The 15,797-nt window shown below is 34.5% G+C and overlaps 1 protein-coding gene across 7 annotated transcripts in view; it reads right to left on the bottom strand.

The window, feature by feature from the left end:
• The window catches only part of SH3D19 (SH3 domain containing 19), a 207,350-nt gene that overhangs the window by 44,959 nt on the left and 146,594 nt on the right, over positions 1-15,797 (bottom strand). For all 7 annotated transcript variants that reach the window (XM_074274173.1, XM_074274175.1, XM_074274172.1 and 4 more), the window contains one exon: positions 1,476-1,583. In XM_074274173.1, coding sequence (XP_074130274.1) covers positions 1,476-1,583 — 108 coding nt within the window. The remainder of the gene's footprint in view (positions 1-1,475; positions 1,584-15,797) is intronic.

Consider the following 15,797-nt stretch of genomic DNA (forward strand, 5'->3'; position numbering starts at 1 on the left):
CAAAGCTTGAAATCAGGAAGGTTCATTTTCACGAGTTCAAATCTGGCATCAGACAATTCCTAGCTGTGTGAACCTGAGCAAGTCACTTAACCCTGTCTACCTCGGTTTCCTTATCTATAAAATGAGTTGGAGAAGGAAATGGCCAACTCCTCCAGGATCTTTGCCAAGAAAATCCTACATGGGCCATGAAGAATCAGACGTGACTGAAATATGACTGAACAACATGTCAGTCACTTCACTGAACTATTGCTAAACTTTATTTCAATATTTTGGAACTAATCTACTATTTCTTGATTGACCTATTTAAAGAGGAGTTCACATCTGATAAAAGGATCAGGATGTAGACATGATTGTTTACATATTTTAAAAACCTAATCATGTATTTTGTTTGATTAAGATAGGGAAATGTGTCAAAATATCTCTTTTGCTGTTATTAAAACTTATCAGAGCTCACAGGAGATTTATTAGTTATGATAACAAAAAAATCAAGGAAAGAAAAGAATTGACGCAGAGTAAAATGCAGGCTTTTATATTAATGTACTTTAAAGTTTCGAATTCTATTATTCCTTATGGTATCTACAGCCAGATCTTGGCTATGAAATTTTTCATTCATGAATTTCAATGTATCTCCCTTTTTTCTAAGATCTTTATCATACCAGAAAAGCAACAATAAAAATATTTTTCTTTCATAACCCTTCTCTTTTCCAAATGCTTCAGTGTAGGTAGGATTTATCAAGAAATAAAATGGTCAAAACACCGGGAAAAGAAAGAAAGAACTATGACCTTTTTCTATCAACAAAATGTATAATTAACTGTGAAATATTTTTTAATTCATTGGGTTGACGTTGTACACAAGGCAGGTAGAATAGTGGTCAGAAAGCTGGCCCCGGGGTTAAAAACTTTACCTGGGGTTATTCGTGGTTCAGACATACAAAGACTGTGACCCTGGGAATATCTCTTAATTTCTCAGGACTTCAAGGAGCTAGAACTAACAATTGCAGTCAAGTTGCCTATTCAAAGAAGGAAATTTCCATACCAGTAGTTGCCTACATTGATTAACTCCTGATTTTTAAAAAATTGAGTATATATTTATGATGCTTCTATAACAGCTTTTTAAAGAAAAATAAAGCTATGAAAAAATTAGCATTGGAAGAGACCTCATAGAAATATTATAGGAATAAGAAGTAGAAGAATTCTTTGAGGTATCTAATCCAAATCCTATGTTTGATAAGTGAAGATAGTGTGACCACTGCAGCCTTTCAGAAGTAATCTAGTCCACCCCCTACCTAAGGCACAAATATTCTTTAATTTCAAAAGCTACTTCATATTTTTTTTAAAGAGAGGTAAAGAATTATTTTATATTTTCACTACTGGTAAAATGGGTGGCAGGTGATAATGAAAGACTGATGTTTGCTGCAAATCTCCCTTGAGAATGGAAGAGGAGGAAAGCAAAAAAAAGATGGAGGAGAGCTTACATTTCCCTGGTTTGGCTGGAATCCGGATCACAGTGGGCTTTCGAGTGGGCGCTGGTTGGACAACTCGTTCCTTTGGTGGTTCAGCTTTTGTGGGGAGCTGAAAGGGATCTAATGAAAAACACAATTTATTTTGCATGTTTTAGTTAACACAGGCCTCAAACAAAAACCTCATTCATAATTAAAGAGTTATATTTTTCATGCCCCAGGGAAAGCTATTCATGGATAAACACAATCTCAGTTTGCATGGACAAAAAACAAAGTTGGAGCTCATGAAAGGAAATAACTCAGTGCACTGTAAATAATTCATATAATTTTTTTTTTTGCCTCCATGATGAGAGGAAGGATTCAGGACTGTGAGAGCTTGAATCATGTACCAAATGCCTTCCAGGGCCATTCAGTCAATTAGCAAGTGCCTCTGTGGAACATAGTGGTAAATGACTCTAAAAACTTTACTCTGTACTCTAAGCAGATACTCTCACTCAGTAACAAGACTCAGGAATTCCTAGAATCTTAGTGAAAGAGAATGGAAAGAGTTTCCAGTATAGAACAAGGCTAAGAAAAGAGATACCATTTCAAATAGTCATACTTGGTAGATGCAATAACTTTTTAGCATCCCCCTCCCCACTCATTCTCCTCTTTCATTCTAATCTAATACTTTTATCTCAAATAATTTGTTAATAATTTAAGTTTTCTTTTTGTTTAGGGGATCTTAGGGAGATTCTTAAGAATTAATTGAAGAAAAAGATTTTTTAAAATGTATAAATCAGATTCCTAGATGTCTACTGAAATGAATGCAAACATGTTAATTAACGAGATGAAAAGAGAGAAAAGAGAGGCAGTATTATACAATATTGTATAGGATTTAGAGTCAGGAGATCTAAGTTTGAATCCTAAGTGGGTTATAGGTTGTACTTAACATGTACACAATATAAAACCTCTTTCGGTTTCCTTATCTATAAAATGGGAGGGTCAGACAAAGTGGTATATTTTCTCTCCTCAACAGTATTTTATTTTTCCAAATATATGCAAAAATAGTTTAACATTCATTTTTGTAAGACTTTTTATTCCAAATTTTTTTTTTCTCCTATCCTTACCTCCCCTTTCCCAAGACTTCAAGCAATCTGAATGTTATGTGCAATCTAGGTGGTCTTAAGAACTCTTCCAGGATTGAGTCATATAGTGAGTCTAGTGACATATCTTCAGTGAACATTTAAGCATCAGAGAAAGCTGGAGCTAGAAAGTGACCTTGAAGTTTACCTAATAATACACAATCTTTCATTTTGCAGATGAGAAAACTTGGTCTCAAAACATTAAGTGACTTATTTAAGGTTTGGCATCCAGTACTAGAACCAATGTAACTTTGATGATGGTGGAAAAAACAATTCTAGGACTAATCAATCAATAAATGTTTTTTAAGTGCTGACTATATGTCAGGTACTTGTGCTTAATTGCACCAAGACTTTGATGCATCCTTTATATTCAAAATAAATACAAAGTAAATTGGAAGGGTCACAGAAAGCATGGTGAGAGATTTAGAAAAGCTGTCATGTAGGAGATGGCACCTGAGCTAAGTTCTCAAAAAAAAAAAAAAAAAAAAAGATTCCATGAAGAGGGAGAACATTCCAGACATGGGATACAGTTTGTCCAAAGGTATAGAGAAGAGATGAAATATCACGTATTTAGAATGAGAAGGAGGCCAGTGTGGCTGAAATGTAGACTGCATGAATAAGAATAGGTTAAAAAGCCTCAAAAGGTAGGTTGTAGACATCTCATAATAAATTTTAAATGCCAAACACAAGCTTTTGTATTTTTCACAATGACACAAGAATGCACTGGAACTTTCTGGTTAGCCTTCTGCTTTTTAGAATATCATTTTAGCATCTGTTTTGTAGGGAGACAGGGAGTTCAATAAGGACAATTTTGCAATAGTTCAGATGTGAAAAGATGAGGGCTTCATTTACAGATAATGGGTATCTTGTTTCACCGCTGATGTTACTGGGAATGTTTCTAGCTTATCCCCATTACATAATGCTGATGGTTTTTAATAGCTATTGCTTATCATTTTAAGGAAAATTCCATTTATTCTTATGGTTTTATTAATCACTTATTTTAGTGGTTTTAATAGAAATGATTGTTGCATTTTGTCAAAAGCTTTTTCTGCTTCTATTAAAATAATCACTTCTGTTAGTTTTGTTATTGATATGGTCAATTATGGTCAATTACACTAAGTTTTCATAACATTAAACCAGCCGTGCATTCCTGATATCAATTCTATCTGGTCATAGTAATTATCCTAATGATGTATTGCTGTGATGTTTTTGCTAATATTTTATTTAAAATGTTTCCATCAATATTCATTACAAAAATTGGAATATAATTTTCTTTCTCTATTTTGGCTCTTCCTGGTTTGAGTATCATCACCATATTTGTATCATAAAATTTTTTGATAGGACTGCTTCTTTGTCTATTTTCCCAAATGATGTACATATTATTAGCATTAATTGTTGTCTAAAAGATTTAGTAGAATTCACTGAAAAATTCATCTGACCCTAGAGATTTTTTCTTAGGGAGTTCATTGATAGCTTATTCAATTTCTTTTTCTGAAACAAGCTTATTTAATCATTTTATTTCCTCTTCTCTTAATTTGGATAATTTAATTTTTGTAAATATTCATCTGTTTCACTGAAGCTGTCAGATTTATTGGCATACCATTGGACAAAATACTCCTAATTAATGCTTTAATTTCTTCTTCACTGGTAGCAAATTCACCCTTTTTATTTTTTATAGTGGTAATTTACTTTTCTTCCTTCTTTTTTCTAATCAAATTAACCAAAAGCCTATTTATTTTTTGTTTATTCCCCCATAAAACCAGCTCTTAGTTTTATTATTTATTAGTTCAATAGTTTTCTTATTCTGATTTTGATGACACTAGATTAAAAAGTTTTTGTACAAACAAAACCAATGCAACCAAGATTACAAGAAAAGTAGAAGGTCATTATAAAAAAACAATTTGGAACTCTAGCCAAAGGAATATAAAACTTTGATCCCTCAATATCATTACCAAGTCTATATCCCACAGAGATCATTAAAAAAGGAAAAAGACCCATATATGCAAAAATATTTACAGCAACTCTTTTTGTAGTGGCAAAGAATTGGAAATTGAAGGGAAGCCAGCAATTGGGGCATGGCTGAATAAGTTGTGATACCAACTTTCTATAACACTCTATAAAATTTCTACTATAAGAAATGATAAGCAGGCAGAAAAAGAAAAACATTATACAGTGATCTACTATGATGAACTTAGTTCTTTTCAGCAAGGCAAAACAATCCCAAGGAACTCATGATGGAAAATGCGGACCACCTCCAGAGAAAAAACTATGGAATCTGAATGCAGATTGAAACATAGTACTTTCACTTTCTTTTGTTTAATTTTTTTTTTCCTCATGATTTTTTCCTTTTGTTCTGATTCTTCTTTCACAATATGACTAATATGAAATAGGTTCCAATATAATTGTAAATAATCTATATTGGATTATTTGCTTTCTTTGGGAAGGGGAAAGGAACGGAGAAAAATTTGGAATTAAAAATCTTAAAGAGCTGAATGTTGAAAACCATCTTTACATGTAATTTGAAAAAATAAAATTCTATTAAGTAAAAATAAAAATGCAATGTGTATGTGTGTGAGAGAGAACTGTGGGGTGCTGGGGCGGGGCTGATGTTGTACATGACATGGGACACTTACCATTCCTTGGAGGCCCAAGAGCCTTCTTTGCCACTCTACCAACTTGTCTATGATTTAATTATGTCTCCTGTAATTCTTTGACCGTAAACTGGAAAATCATATCATAGTTTGTATTCCTTGCCACATTTGACTCTATAGGAAACTTCCTGCTTGGGCCATGACTCAAGCTTGAGATGCCTATCATGGGTTCCTGTCTATAGGATCTCAGTCTGGGCTATGAAAGGAGAACTCTACAATCACACTGAAAGAGGTCTAAGAGATCACCCAGTCTAAACTTCTCATTTTACAGGTAAAGACTGTATTAGGATCCAGATATGGAAACCTGGCCATTGGCAGAAGAGTCAGACATATTCTAACCAAGTAAAAGAATCTAATACTATGTTTTTGAAAGAAGAGTCAAAATAATATAAGTGAATGGTATCTATGGCTTACCTCTGGCTATGAAATTGAAAGTTGATGTGACAGTGGAAAAAATCCTGGATTTTAAGTCTGAGGGAAAAGGTTCAAATGCTGGTTTTCAACAATTACAAATTACATCACTTTGTGATTCCAAGTCTCAAATTCCTCATCTTTCACACAGCTATAATATTTGCAAGATGTCCCATACAAGGAGAAAAGTAAACTTTAAAATGCAATTAAAATGTGATTTATTGTTGTTTCTATTATCTTAGTTCTGGAAGATTTGAATCCAACTTAATCTATTAATCACTTTATTGTTTTATTTATTAGATTTAGAGGTCAGAGATCATTTTACATTTGTATTCTGAGCTGTTCTTTCCCATTTGCTAATAATGTCACTATCTTTGTCACAACCCTCCTATCCCCCCAAATGGGCTCATGAAGAGTCAGCCATGACTGAATAGCTTCTCAAAAAGCTTGGCATTTTGGAGAGCTAGGTGGCAGCATAGAACACAGAACATTAGGGCTAGAGTTAGGAAAATCCAAATTCAATTCCACTGACAATAGTTGTGTGATATTAGGTAAGTCATTTAATGTTTGCCTCAGTTTCTTCATCTATACAATAAGAATAATAACAGCAACTACTTTCCACAGCCAAAAGAAGATCAAAAAGAGGAGCAAAAGAGATGTTTAATTAGCACATATTAAGCACTATGTAAATGATTATTCCCTTCTTTTTTTTTTTTTTTTAGAAAAGTAAGGTATTTTTCCTCCTTAACAGATTTCATCTTATATGTTATTCTAAAAGATGCCATTTGTTTTCAGCTCTCTTTGACGACCCATCTTTCTTTTTTGAGAGATGAATATAATTTACTTTATTATAAACAGAAGATAAGAATCTGTTTAGTGTCTGAACTCTAGAATATAAGTATACAGAATTTTAAAAAAAAAAAAGGTTATTTTGGCATTATGAAGGTTGTCAGTCAGTCAAGAAGCATTTATGAAGCACTTATGGGCCAGGCACTGTGCTAAACACTGGGGATATGGATAAAAGAAAGCTAAAATAATCCCTACCCTCCAGGAGCTCACTTTTTTAAACATACTAATAGCTTATTTTTCAAAATACATGCAAAGATTTCCGATATTCATCCTTGCAAACTTAATACTCCTCTTTCATCTCTGTCTACCTTCCCATTTTAACATCAAATTTTATTGCCCAAGAGTCTCATGTACAGAGCCCTACCAGGACAGGGAGCTCCCATTTTCATTATCTCTTTCCACTTCTACTATCTCCCTCAGCTCTTACCCATCTTGCATCCCATTTCCTTCAGGGCCATGTTCTCAGCTGGGAATGGAGCAACTAATTCAAGCTAAGATGTTAAGACTGATAATGGCTCCATGTAGTTTGCCTTTGGGAAAGTATTTGCATTTTAACAGCTGCCCTCAATATCATTAAACCAGAGGATTGACCCAAAGGAATAATATGGGAATTTAGGCCACCATGATAAGACGATGGGGATTGCTATACGGGTCCCCATATGCATACAGGTTAAGTGTGATTTCAATTCTGTGTGTCTAAGTCTGGTATAACTTTCAGAAATTATGTGAAGAAGCAGATTTTACAATTGTTTTTCCCAAATTGAAAGGCTCTAACTGTATAGTCTAGTGGCAGAAGTATCTTGATTTTATAACTAAAAACCTGTTAGTTTTTAGTTACCTACCTTATTACCATGTGGATCCTTAGCTGGTCTCCAATAATTTGCACAGAGGCCATGCATAGTTATTATGCGACATATCTTTTAGGAATGAGCGTGTTTAATATGAATTTCCCATCTAAGTCCAGCCAGGCGAATGAGTCTCAGTGTTGCACCACTGCGGGCCTCCTGGCAGGAGTGGGCCTGTTTAATTATCTACCCCAGCTGTGCTCACTGAGCAAAGTGATTGCTACATCTGTTTCCCTGTCTGCATGGTACCCCTCAGCCTGCAATCAAGGCCAGAAACTCAGAATTACTGGGAGGAGAAAATAATACTCATTTGATAGGGAGGGCTATGCACCTCAGGTATTTTTTATGATGCTTATGATACACAGATCCTGCTCTGACTGCTCTGTATAAAGTTCATCTCAAAACTCTTCACATCAGGCAGGATTTTTTTTTCATGTAAGAACTAGTGAATAAGAAGGGAAGGTATTCAAGTCGTTGGCCCTGCTCTGCCTCTTGGAATTCCTAACCCACATTCAACTGCTTTTCTAAATCTGACTTTAGAAACTGATCTGTGATTTTTGATCCCATAGGGGGTTGTGAAAGTATGATTTGTTATCTGTAAATGTTTGATTTGTATACCTAGTTTATATATGTATATATTAGAGGTCATGTAAAAATTTCTCAGGTGAAAGGGGTTTGGGAGTGGAAAAAGTTAAAGAAGCTCGCTTTACAGGAAACCTTTTTTTGATCTTTCTTCTCGCTCCCAGGATTAATTGTCCATATAGAATACTTATCTATAAACATTTAGTTCCCTTCATCATGTAGAATGTAAGTTTCTTGAGGAAAGAGAGTATTAAATTTTGTTTTTGTATCTTTCATATTTAGCACAGTGCTTAGAACATAGCAGGTATTTAATAAATATTTATTCAATTAAACTGAGTTGAATTTCTTTCTTTTCACATTTGTTGAAAATATTTATTCTCCTTATGCTTCCCCTCTGAAATCACTTTCCATCTATTCTGTATATATCTAGTTATACAGATATTTTATCTTCCATTTGAATGTTTATTAGCTATAGATTGAAGCATCCTTTAAAAATATTCTTCTTAAAGTTTTCTTTTGGGGGGAAGGGTATGGAGATTTATGTTTTCTTTTGTAACATGATTTTTAATTTTTTTCTATAGTATTTTCTTTTTCCAAATACATGCAAAGATAGTTTATAGGTTAAAATGCCACATGACTTTTATGGAAATGTTCTGCATAACTTCAAATAGGCCTTCTCAATGGGGAAACGGGGAAGAGAAAGGGAGAGAATCTGGAATTCAAATTTTTAAAAGCAAATGTGAAAAAAATTGTTTTTACAGGTAATTAGAAAAATATAATATTTTACACACACACACACACACACACACACACACACACACACACACACATACAAACAAAAAAGAATGTCTATTAGCCGAAAAATAGAGAAGAGCAGAGTGGGAAGTGGGGACAGGACATAGGTAACTTTATTTTAAAGTTTGTCATGTGAAAAAGGCATCAGACATTAATCCTGCTTGGACTCATAGGACAGAACCAAGTATAGAAATGCAAATTTAGGCTTGATGTAAGGAAAAATGTTCCTAATTAGTGAGCTGGCTGGAGAAGTAATGGAACCATCCTGACTGGAGATTCCCCACCAGAGTTTTGGGTGATCACACTTCCTGTCTAGGGATGGATGTATACAAAGGCTCCATGAGAGCAGAGGAAGCTTGGATAGGGCTAATGAGAGGAAAGAGAAAACTATGTGTTGAGCTCCAGCTAGAGATAGCTGCTGGCTCAGTTGTCAGGGGCAGACATGCTTTATTTTATTATTACTCTTTTTAAAAAATTAGTCATCATGACTGAGGCCAGTTTCAATGATCTTGTGATGGAGTGAGCCATTTACACTCAGAGAGGACTGTGGGAACTGAGTGTGGATCACAACATAGCATTTTCACTCTTTTTGTTGTTGTTTGCTTGTCTTTTTTTTCTAATTTTTTTTCCTTTTTGATTTGATTTTTCTTGTGCAGCAAGACAATTGTATAAATATGTGTATATATATTGGATTTAACATATATTTTTAACATGTTTAACATAATGAATTATTTGCCATTTAGGGGAAGCGAGGGAAAATTTGCAACACAAGGTTTTGCAAAGGTGAATGTTGAAAAATTATCTATGCATGTTTTGAAAATAAAAAGCTTTAATAAAAAAAATCATCACAATAATGTGTTTAGCCTAGATACACACCATCAAGTTAAGAGAGAAAAACTAGCACAGTATACTGGAAAAGAATGACTGGATATGACCCTCAACTCTGCTAATTACTACCTATATCAGCATAGGCTGATCACTATGTCATCTCACTTGCAAAATGATGGAGTTGAAATAGATGACTCTAAAGAGTCCTTTCCAGATCTATACCCTAATCCTATGAAAGACATCTGAATCATCTGAAAAGGATAATCATAGCTAACGATGATGATGAGGAGAATGAGGAGGATGATAGTTAGCAATTTACATAATAATATTTTAAGGTTTTTCAAAGCACTTTGCATGTTATCTCATTTGATCTTTATAATATCCCTAGGAGAGTACTATTATTATGCCCATTTTCCAGATGTGGAAATTAAGGCATGGAGCAATACAGTGACTTGCCTATAGTTATAGATAGTAAATGTCTGAGACAGGATCTGAAGTTGGGTCTTCCATTGGCCCACCTAGCTAATGGAGACTTTTAAGGTCCCTTCTAACTTTGAAACTGATTCCATGCCATGTTCCTAAAAAATAATTCCCTTTATTAGAACAATTATAATTTATTTAATGGAAAATTTATGGTAAAAAGTCTTGCCAACACTTCTGAGAATTTAAGTAGTTGATATTAAAAAAGGTAAAACAACATTATCAATAACTATATGAAAGATTGGTTCAAATCATTAATAAGAAAAATGCACATTTAAACACCCCTGAGGTTCAATTAACATCTTAGTAAAGATGACAAAAGGTAAAAATCGTAAATGTTAGAGATTACATGGGAATACAGGCCCCCTACTACACTGTTAGAGTAGCTGTGGAAAACAATTTGGAATTATTTGAGAAGTCATTCATTGCCTTTGATCCAGGAATGTCCCTATTAGGCATATGTTCTAAGGAGGTTCAAAACAGAAAGAAAAGCCTCAGATTGCCAAAATATTCATTGCAGGACTTTTTGTGGCAGCAAAAAAAATTAAGAAACAAAATGAAGGTCCATCAGCTGGGAATGGGGGAACAAACACTGCAATATTATTGCTCTATAAGAAAAATGAGGCATTTGAAGAAACATGAGATTTGTATGAATTGATACAGGATGAAGTATGCAGAAGCAACAATGACTACAATAATACAAAACAAAAAGAATACTGAACACAAAAGGGATTCCTTATAACTCTGTGAGAACAGATAAAGAAATGTATTTCCTGTATTTCATAAAGAGATGAGAACTTGGGGCAGGTAGGAGGTACAGTGGGTAGAGCATCAGCCCTGAAGTCAGGAGGACCTGAGTTCAAATCAGACACTTAACACTTCCTAAGTATGTGAGCCTGGACAAGTCACTCCAATTGCCTTAGGGTAAAAAAAGAGAGATTGCTAGTTTATTGATGCAGTAGATTACTTATACTATTAGACCTGGACAATGTATTAATTGGCTTTAATTATTTTTTTTTCATTTTACAAGGAAATGATCATTAATTGAAAATTGAATCTAGAAATAACTGTGATGCAAAAGCAAAAGTCAAAAATAAAACATTTTAAAAATAATATGTATAAGGGACAAAATCGATGAATATGCTAGTAATATTTATATAGAGAGCTCTCCTACAGTTGTTTTTAACACTGATTGTCTGATCCTTCCTTCCTTCCAGAAAAAAATTTATAAAGGTCTCCAGGAGATTTTCAGATCTAAGCCTTGAGAGAGCCCCAGGCCTTTCTTAGCACATCTATTTTAAAAGTTTATTCTCTTTGTACCTTCTCTCTGAAATCACATTTCATCTACCCTGTATTTATCTTCTATGTACGCAGTGCTTCCAATGTTTTTTCTGCCATTACAATGTGAGAACTATGATTGTGTTTTTTCTTTTCCTTGAATCCCTACCACTCAGCAACAAGCATTTATTAAGCACTTAGTGTGTCACTTGACATAGTAAGCGCTTAATTAATGCTTATTGGATTAATTGACTGCTTCATCCTGTTCTTTTCACACCAACACATCAGCTGCACTGTGAAAGCCAAGCTTATTTTCCTGGATAAAATAAAATTGTTCCCGGATTCAAACTGTTCATCGTTACTGAGTTAAGAAAAATACTGCGGATAAAGCTCATTTTCCACCCGTTATCTGTCTTGAATGATATTCTTGTCATCTCATAATTAGTTCTACCCTGCCTAATTTTGTTTGTGTCACCTCTCTCCCTCTCCATCTATTTAACAGCAGAAATTGGCTGCTAACCCATTACGCTGGTTTGTGTAATGTGGATGACAGAAGATGCATTCTTATGTTTTGACAACTTGTATGACTCTTAAAGGTGTGAAAGGAACTGCTAATATTTCTCAACTTCATTACATTAACCTGGAAGGCATTCCACAGACAAAAAATGAATCCAATACTAAATTGTCTGTTTTATGAGGTTTCCTTTAATAATATTCTAATCTTGGCTATGTTTTCATAGCTTTAATTTTTCCTGATATCTCTTCTTCTGAGAATAACAAGGCCGCATAACTTTAGGAGTAACTCATTAAATCTGCTCTATTTAGGATAAAGGAAAGAAGGAAGGAAGGAAGGATACTTTTGAGTTCAGTCCTCTCTTGAATCTTTGGTGACTAGTACATGGTAGGCTCTTTAAGGACAAAAGACATTTGTTTTGTCTTTATAGGTACACTACTTGGCAAGTACATCATACAGACTCCAGGTGCTTTTTGAAAGAATGGATGACAAGTTTACATACTTCATACTAAGAAAAATGGTCTGTGTATGTATAAATACACACACAGAATACAATTAAAATTTAATTAAAAATTATAATCATTTTCAAAATAAAAAAATGTTTAATTCAATTGAAAAATAATAGGTATTTCTTTTACTGATGATATGTGTGCTCTTATTCATCTATATTTTCAACTGAGTAACCTCACAAGTCCCTCTCAGCATGAGATTCCTCTGGGACCAGTGGCATCCATAGCGACACAGCTCACTGAGGTTAGTGGTATAGTCTAGATTTTCTTTGTGAAAACTGAATATAGAATGTTTAGGTTTGGGTTCAAATTTTTCCTCTGATGTATACCAACTGTGAGATTTTAGTACCAACTGTTTAGATTTTAGGATTTATGTAGTAAGTGACTCATTTGTTTGGAGTTCTCACACCAGGAATTCTCCAAGGTGACCAAGTCACAGTTTTCTGGACTAACCTGAATCTTACCTTATGCAGCTGTGACTATAAAATAAAAGGACACGTTCTATAAGCAACATATGGACACAGAACCATTGAGCTCATTGCTTTGAGAGCTCATCGCATTTTCTCTCATCTTCCTAATTAGGTACTTATTCAGAGTCTAATGATACAATAAAATACCCACTTAACAGCTCAGACATAAAAATCTAATTCAAGTAAAAGAAGGATGTGAAACTGTGGTGGGGTATGAAGGGGACTAGATGGAGAGCCAGAGGACTTGGGTTCAGATTCTAGCTGTGTCACTTAAGTCCCTTATTCTTTCTGTGCCTCAGTTTCCTGATCTATCAAAGAAAGGGGTTGGATAGGCACATAGCAAGTGCCTACTAAATGCTTTTAAACTTGATTCTTTAATCTCCAAGAACCTTTTAAAAATCCTATGAAGCTAAGATATGTCCCTGGTTCTTGTATACATTTTCTCCAAAATGGTATGCCTCATTCTCTTTTCTGGCTTTAACCAACATACTCCCTTTGGGCATCTATCAAAATACCTATTAGATATTTCTCCCTGGATGTTCTACTAACTCTTCAAGCAACTTGTCTCAAATAGAGATGATCATCTTTCTCCATAAACTTGTTTCTCTTTCTACTTTCCTATTTCTGTCAAGGGAACCATTCACCCTCGGTTTGAAATCTTCACTCTCCCCTTTCCTTCACCTCTTACCTCAATCAGCTACCAAGTCTTGTTGCTCCTAATTCTTTAACTTTTCTCACATTCATCCCATCTTCTCTATCCTTGTTGCTACTCTCCTCAGAACTGTCCCCATTACTTTGATTTTTCAGTTTATTATTAATATTATTAAAGATAGCTGTCTAATAAATATTCCTACTTTTACTCTTTCTTCTAAACCTCTTGGTCAAGGGCCCAGTTCAGTAGACTGGTTAATGTGTGAATTAGCCTGCTTAGCCCTTTATACCTACACACTGGTCCAACAAGTCAGCTTCATATCCCATTCAGCCATTGCACCATCTGTCTATTGCTGTCTACATACTTTCTCCAGCCAAATTGGTTTACTCTCTGCCTTTTGATCTTACCTGAGCTTTCTTACCTTAATGCTTTTGCTATGGCTGTTTCCAAAGCCCAGAATTTTTTCCTTTGCCTTTTTGTATCTGTTGATTTCCTTTTATAGGCCAGTTTAAATATCATTACCTTCCCAGATCCCAGCTATTGATAATGCTTTTCTTCCCTTTACCTCACCCAGTGATTTAATTCACAGTTATTCAATATTTTCCTGAAATGAAGCTATTTCATTTGCTCCTGGCGAGTTATTTCCCTCTCCCAATGTATATTAGTATCTGTCCTGTAATTTACAGTCTTCAAGAATAATTTGAGATCACTGGGGGAGATCACAGGATCGCACATCTAATATATGTTCTCCCAGGTTTTCTAGTTCAAATCCTTAAATGAAAGAATATGGATGAGAAGATTCAGATCTCTTATTTGAGACACAGCTCTTTTATCAACAACTCCATTGAATTATCTCTTCATTGCTGTGTATATTTAGTTATTATAAGTAGGCAGCTAAGCAGCAAAGTAGGTAGAGCACTGAGCTTGGAATCAGGAAGGCTCATCTTCATCAGTTAACATCTGGACTCAGATACTAGCTGTATGACCTATGACCCTGAGCAAGTCACTTAACTATGCCTCAGTTTCTTCATCTGTAAAAATAAATTGGAGAAGGAAATGGTAAACCATTCCAGCATCTTTGCCAAGAAAACCCCAAATAAGGTCACAAAGAGTTGGACACAGCTGAAACTTGTGAATAGCAACAACAACAATTATAAGTAAAGGCAAGAATATTTGTAGATGTACTACAAATACACAAGCAGATAACACAATCCTAATTAGGTAAACAGGAAGATATAATCATCAGAAGAGATACAAATGGAGCCAGTCCCAAAGGGTCCTGACTCAGAAAAAAACAAAGAATTCAAAGATTGGTATAATATATACTATTCCTACTGAAAGGCAGTGAGTGAATGAAGAGAAAAGACTTTAAAAAAATCATAATTAAAGCCAACCACAGCCTTCAATATATTTTAGATTCCATTTTATCTTTTCAAAGTATTTTCAATGTGTAGTGACAGGCGGATTCGATGAATTTTATTTTCTCAAGGAAATTTATCTCCAATTATCTCTTGGATTAATTTCAGCCATTTTCAAAGAAGAATCTATCACCATTTTTTTTTCCCCCACAGAAAGAAATTTCAGTGAAAAACAATGTAGTCTCCAAATCTCTTTTCTATTTATTAGAACTCTTTCCCCGCCCCCCCCTCCAGATCATTTTTTTTAAAAAGTACTGCATTGCCACAGACTCTAGCTGCAAAGATGTAAAAATTAATCACAAGATCATCAATCTGGAACTAGACAGGATCTTGGAAGTTATACAGTTTGACCCTCTTACTATGCAGATGAAGGAATTGAGACCAAGATCACATAGGAAAAAAAACAAACCCAGCTGTGTCCAGATTCAAACTCAAGATTTTCTGATTTTAAGTTCAGTGTTCAAGCTTTCCACTTCACCAAAGCTGGATTTCAAGCTATATATACACCTATCGCATTGATTGATAATTTCAAGGATAGACAGAAATGCAGTACATCTCTTTCTATGTTCTGAGTAAATCGTTTTACAGAATTCCTTTTTACACATACCTTTCATACAACACAAAGCTTTCAAGTTAAAGAATGAGCTGGCTAAAATGTATTATGAGGAGATGGTGACGACTGCACCTTCTTCTATTAAATATGGTAAATATTTGGATGAAAGATGGATTGACACTTCTCAGAGGAGTAAGTGTAGAGTCAGTATGTCCCTAAGAATGGAAGAAATTACTGATAAGGACAGGTCCTAGAGATAAGAATGGGTTGTAGGTTACCCTCTCAAGTCCTTGCATCACCAAAAGCCACTATCTAGTTTTCTGTGCAAAGTTTACTTTTTTGTAATTTTAATTTTTATTTAATCTTAGGCCAGATCAG

Source organism: Sminthopsis crassicaudata, chromosome 6 (genome assembly GCF_048593235.1).
Source record: "Sminthopsis crassicaudata isolate SCR6 chromosome 6, ASM4859323v1, whole genome shotgun sequence".
Lineage (NCBI taxonomy): Eukaryota > Metazoa > Chordata > Mammalia > Dasyuromorphia > Dasyuridae > Sminthopsis > Sminthopsis crassicaudata.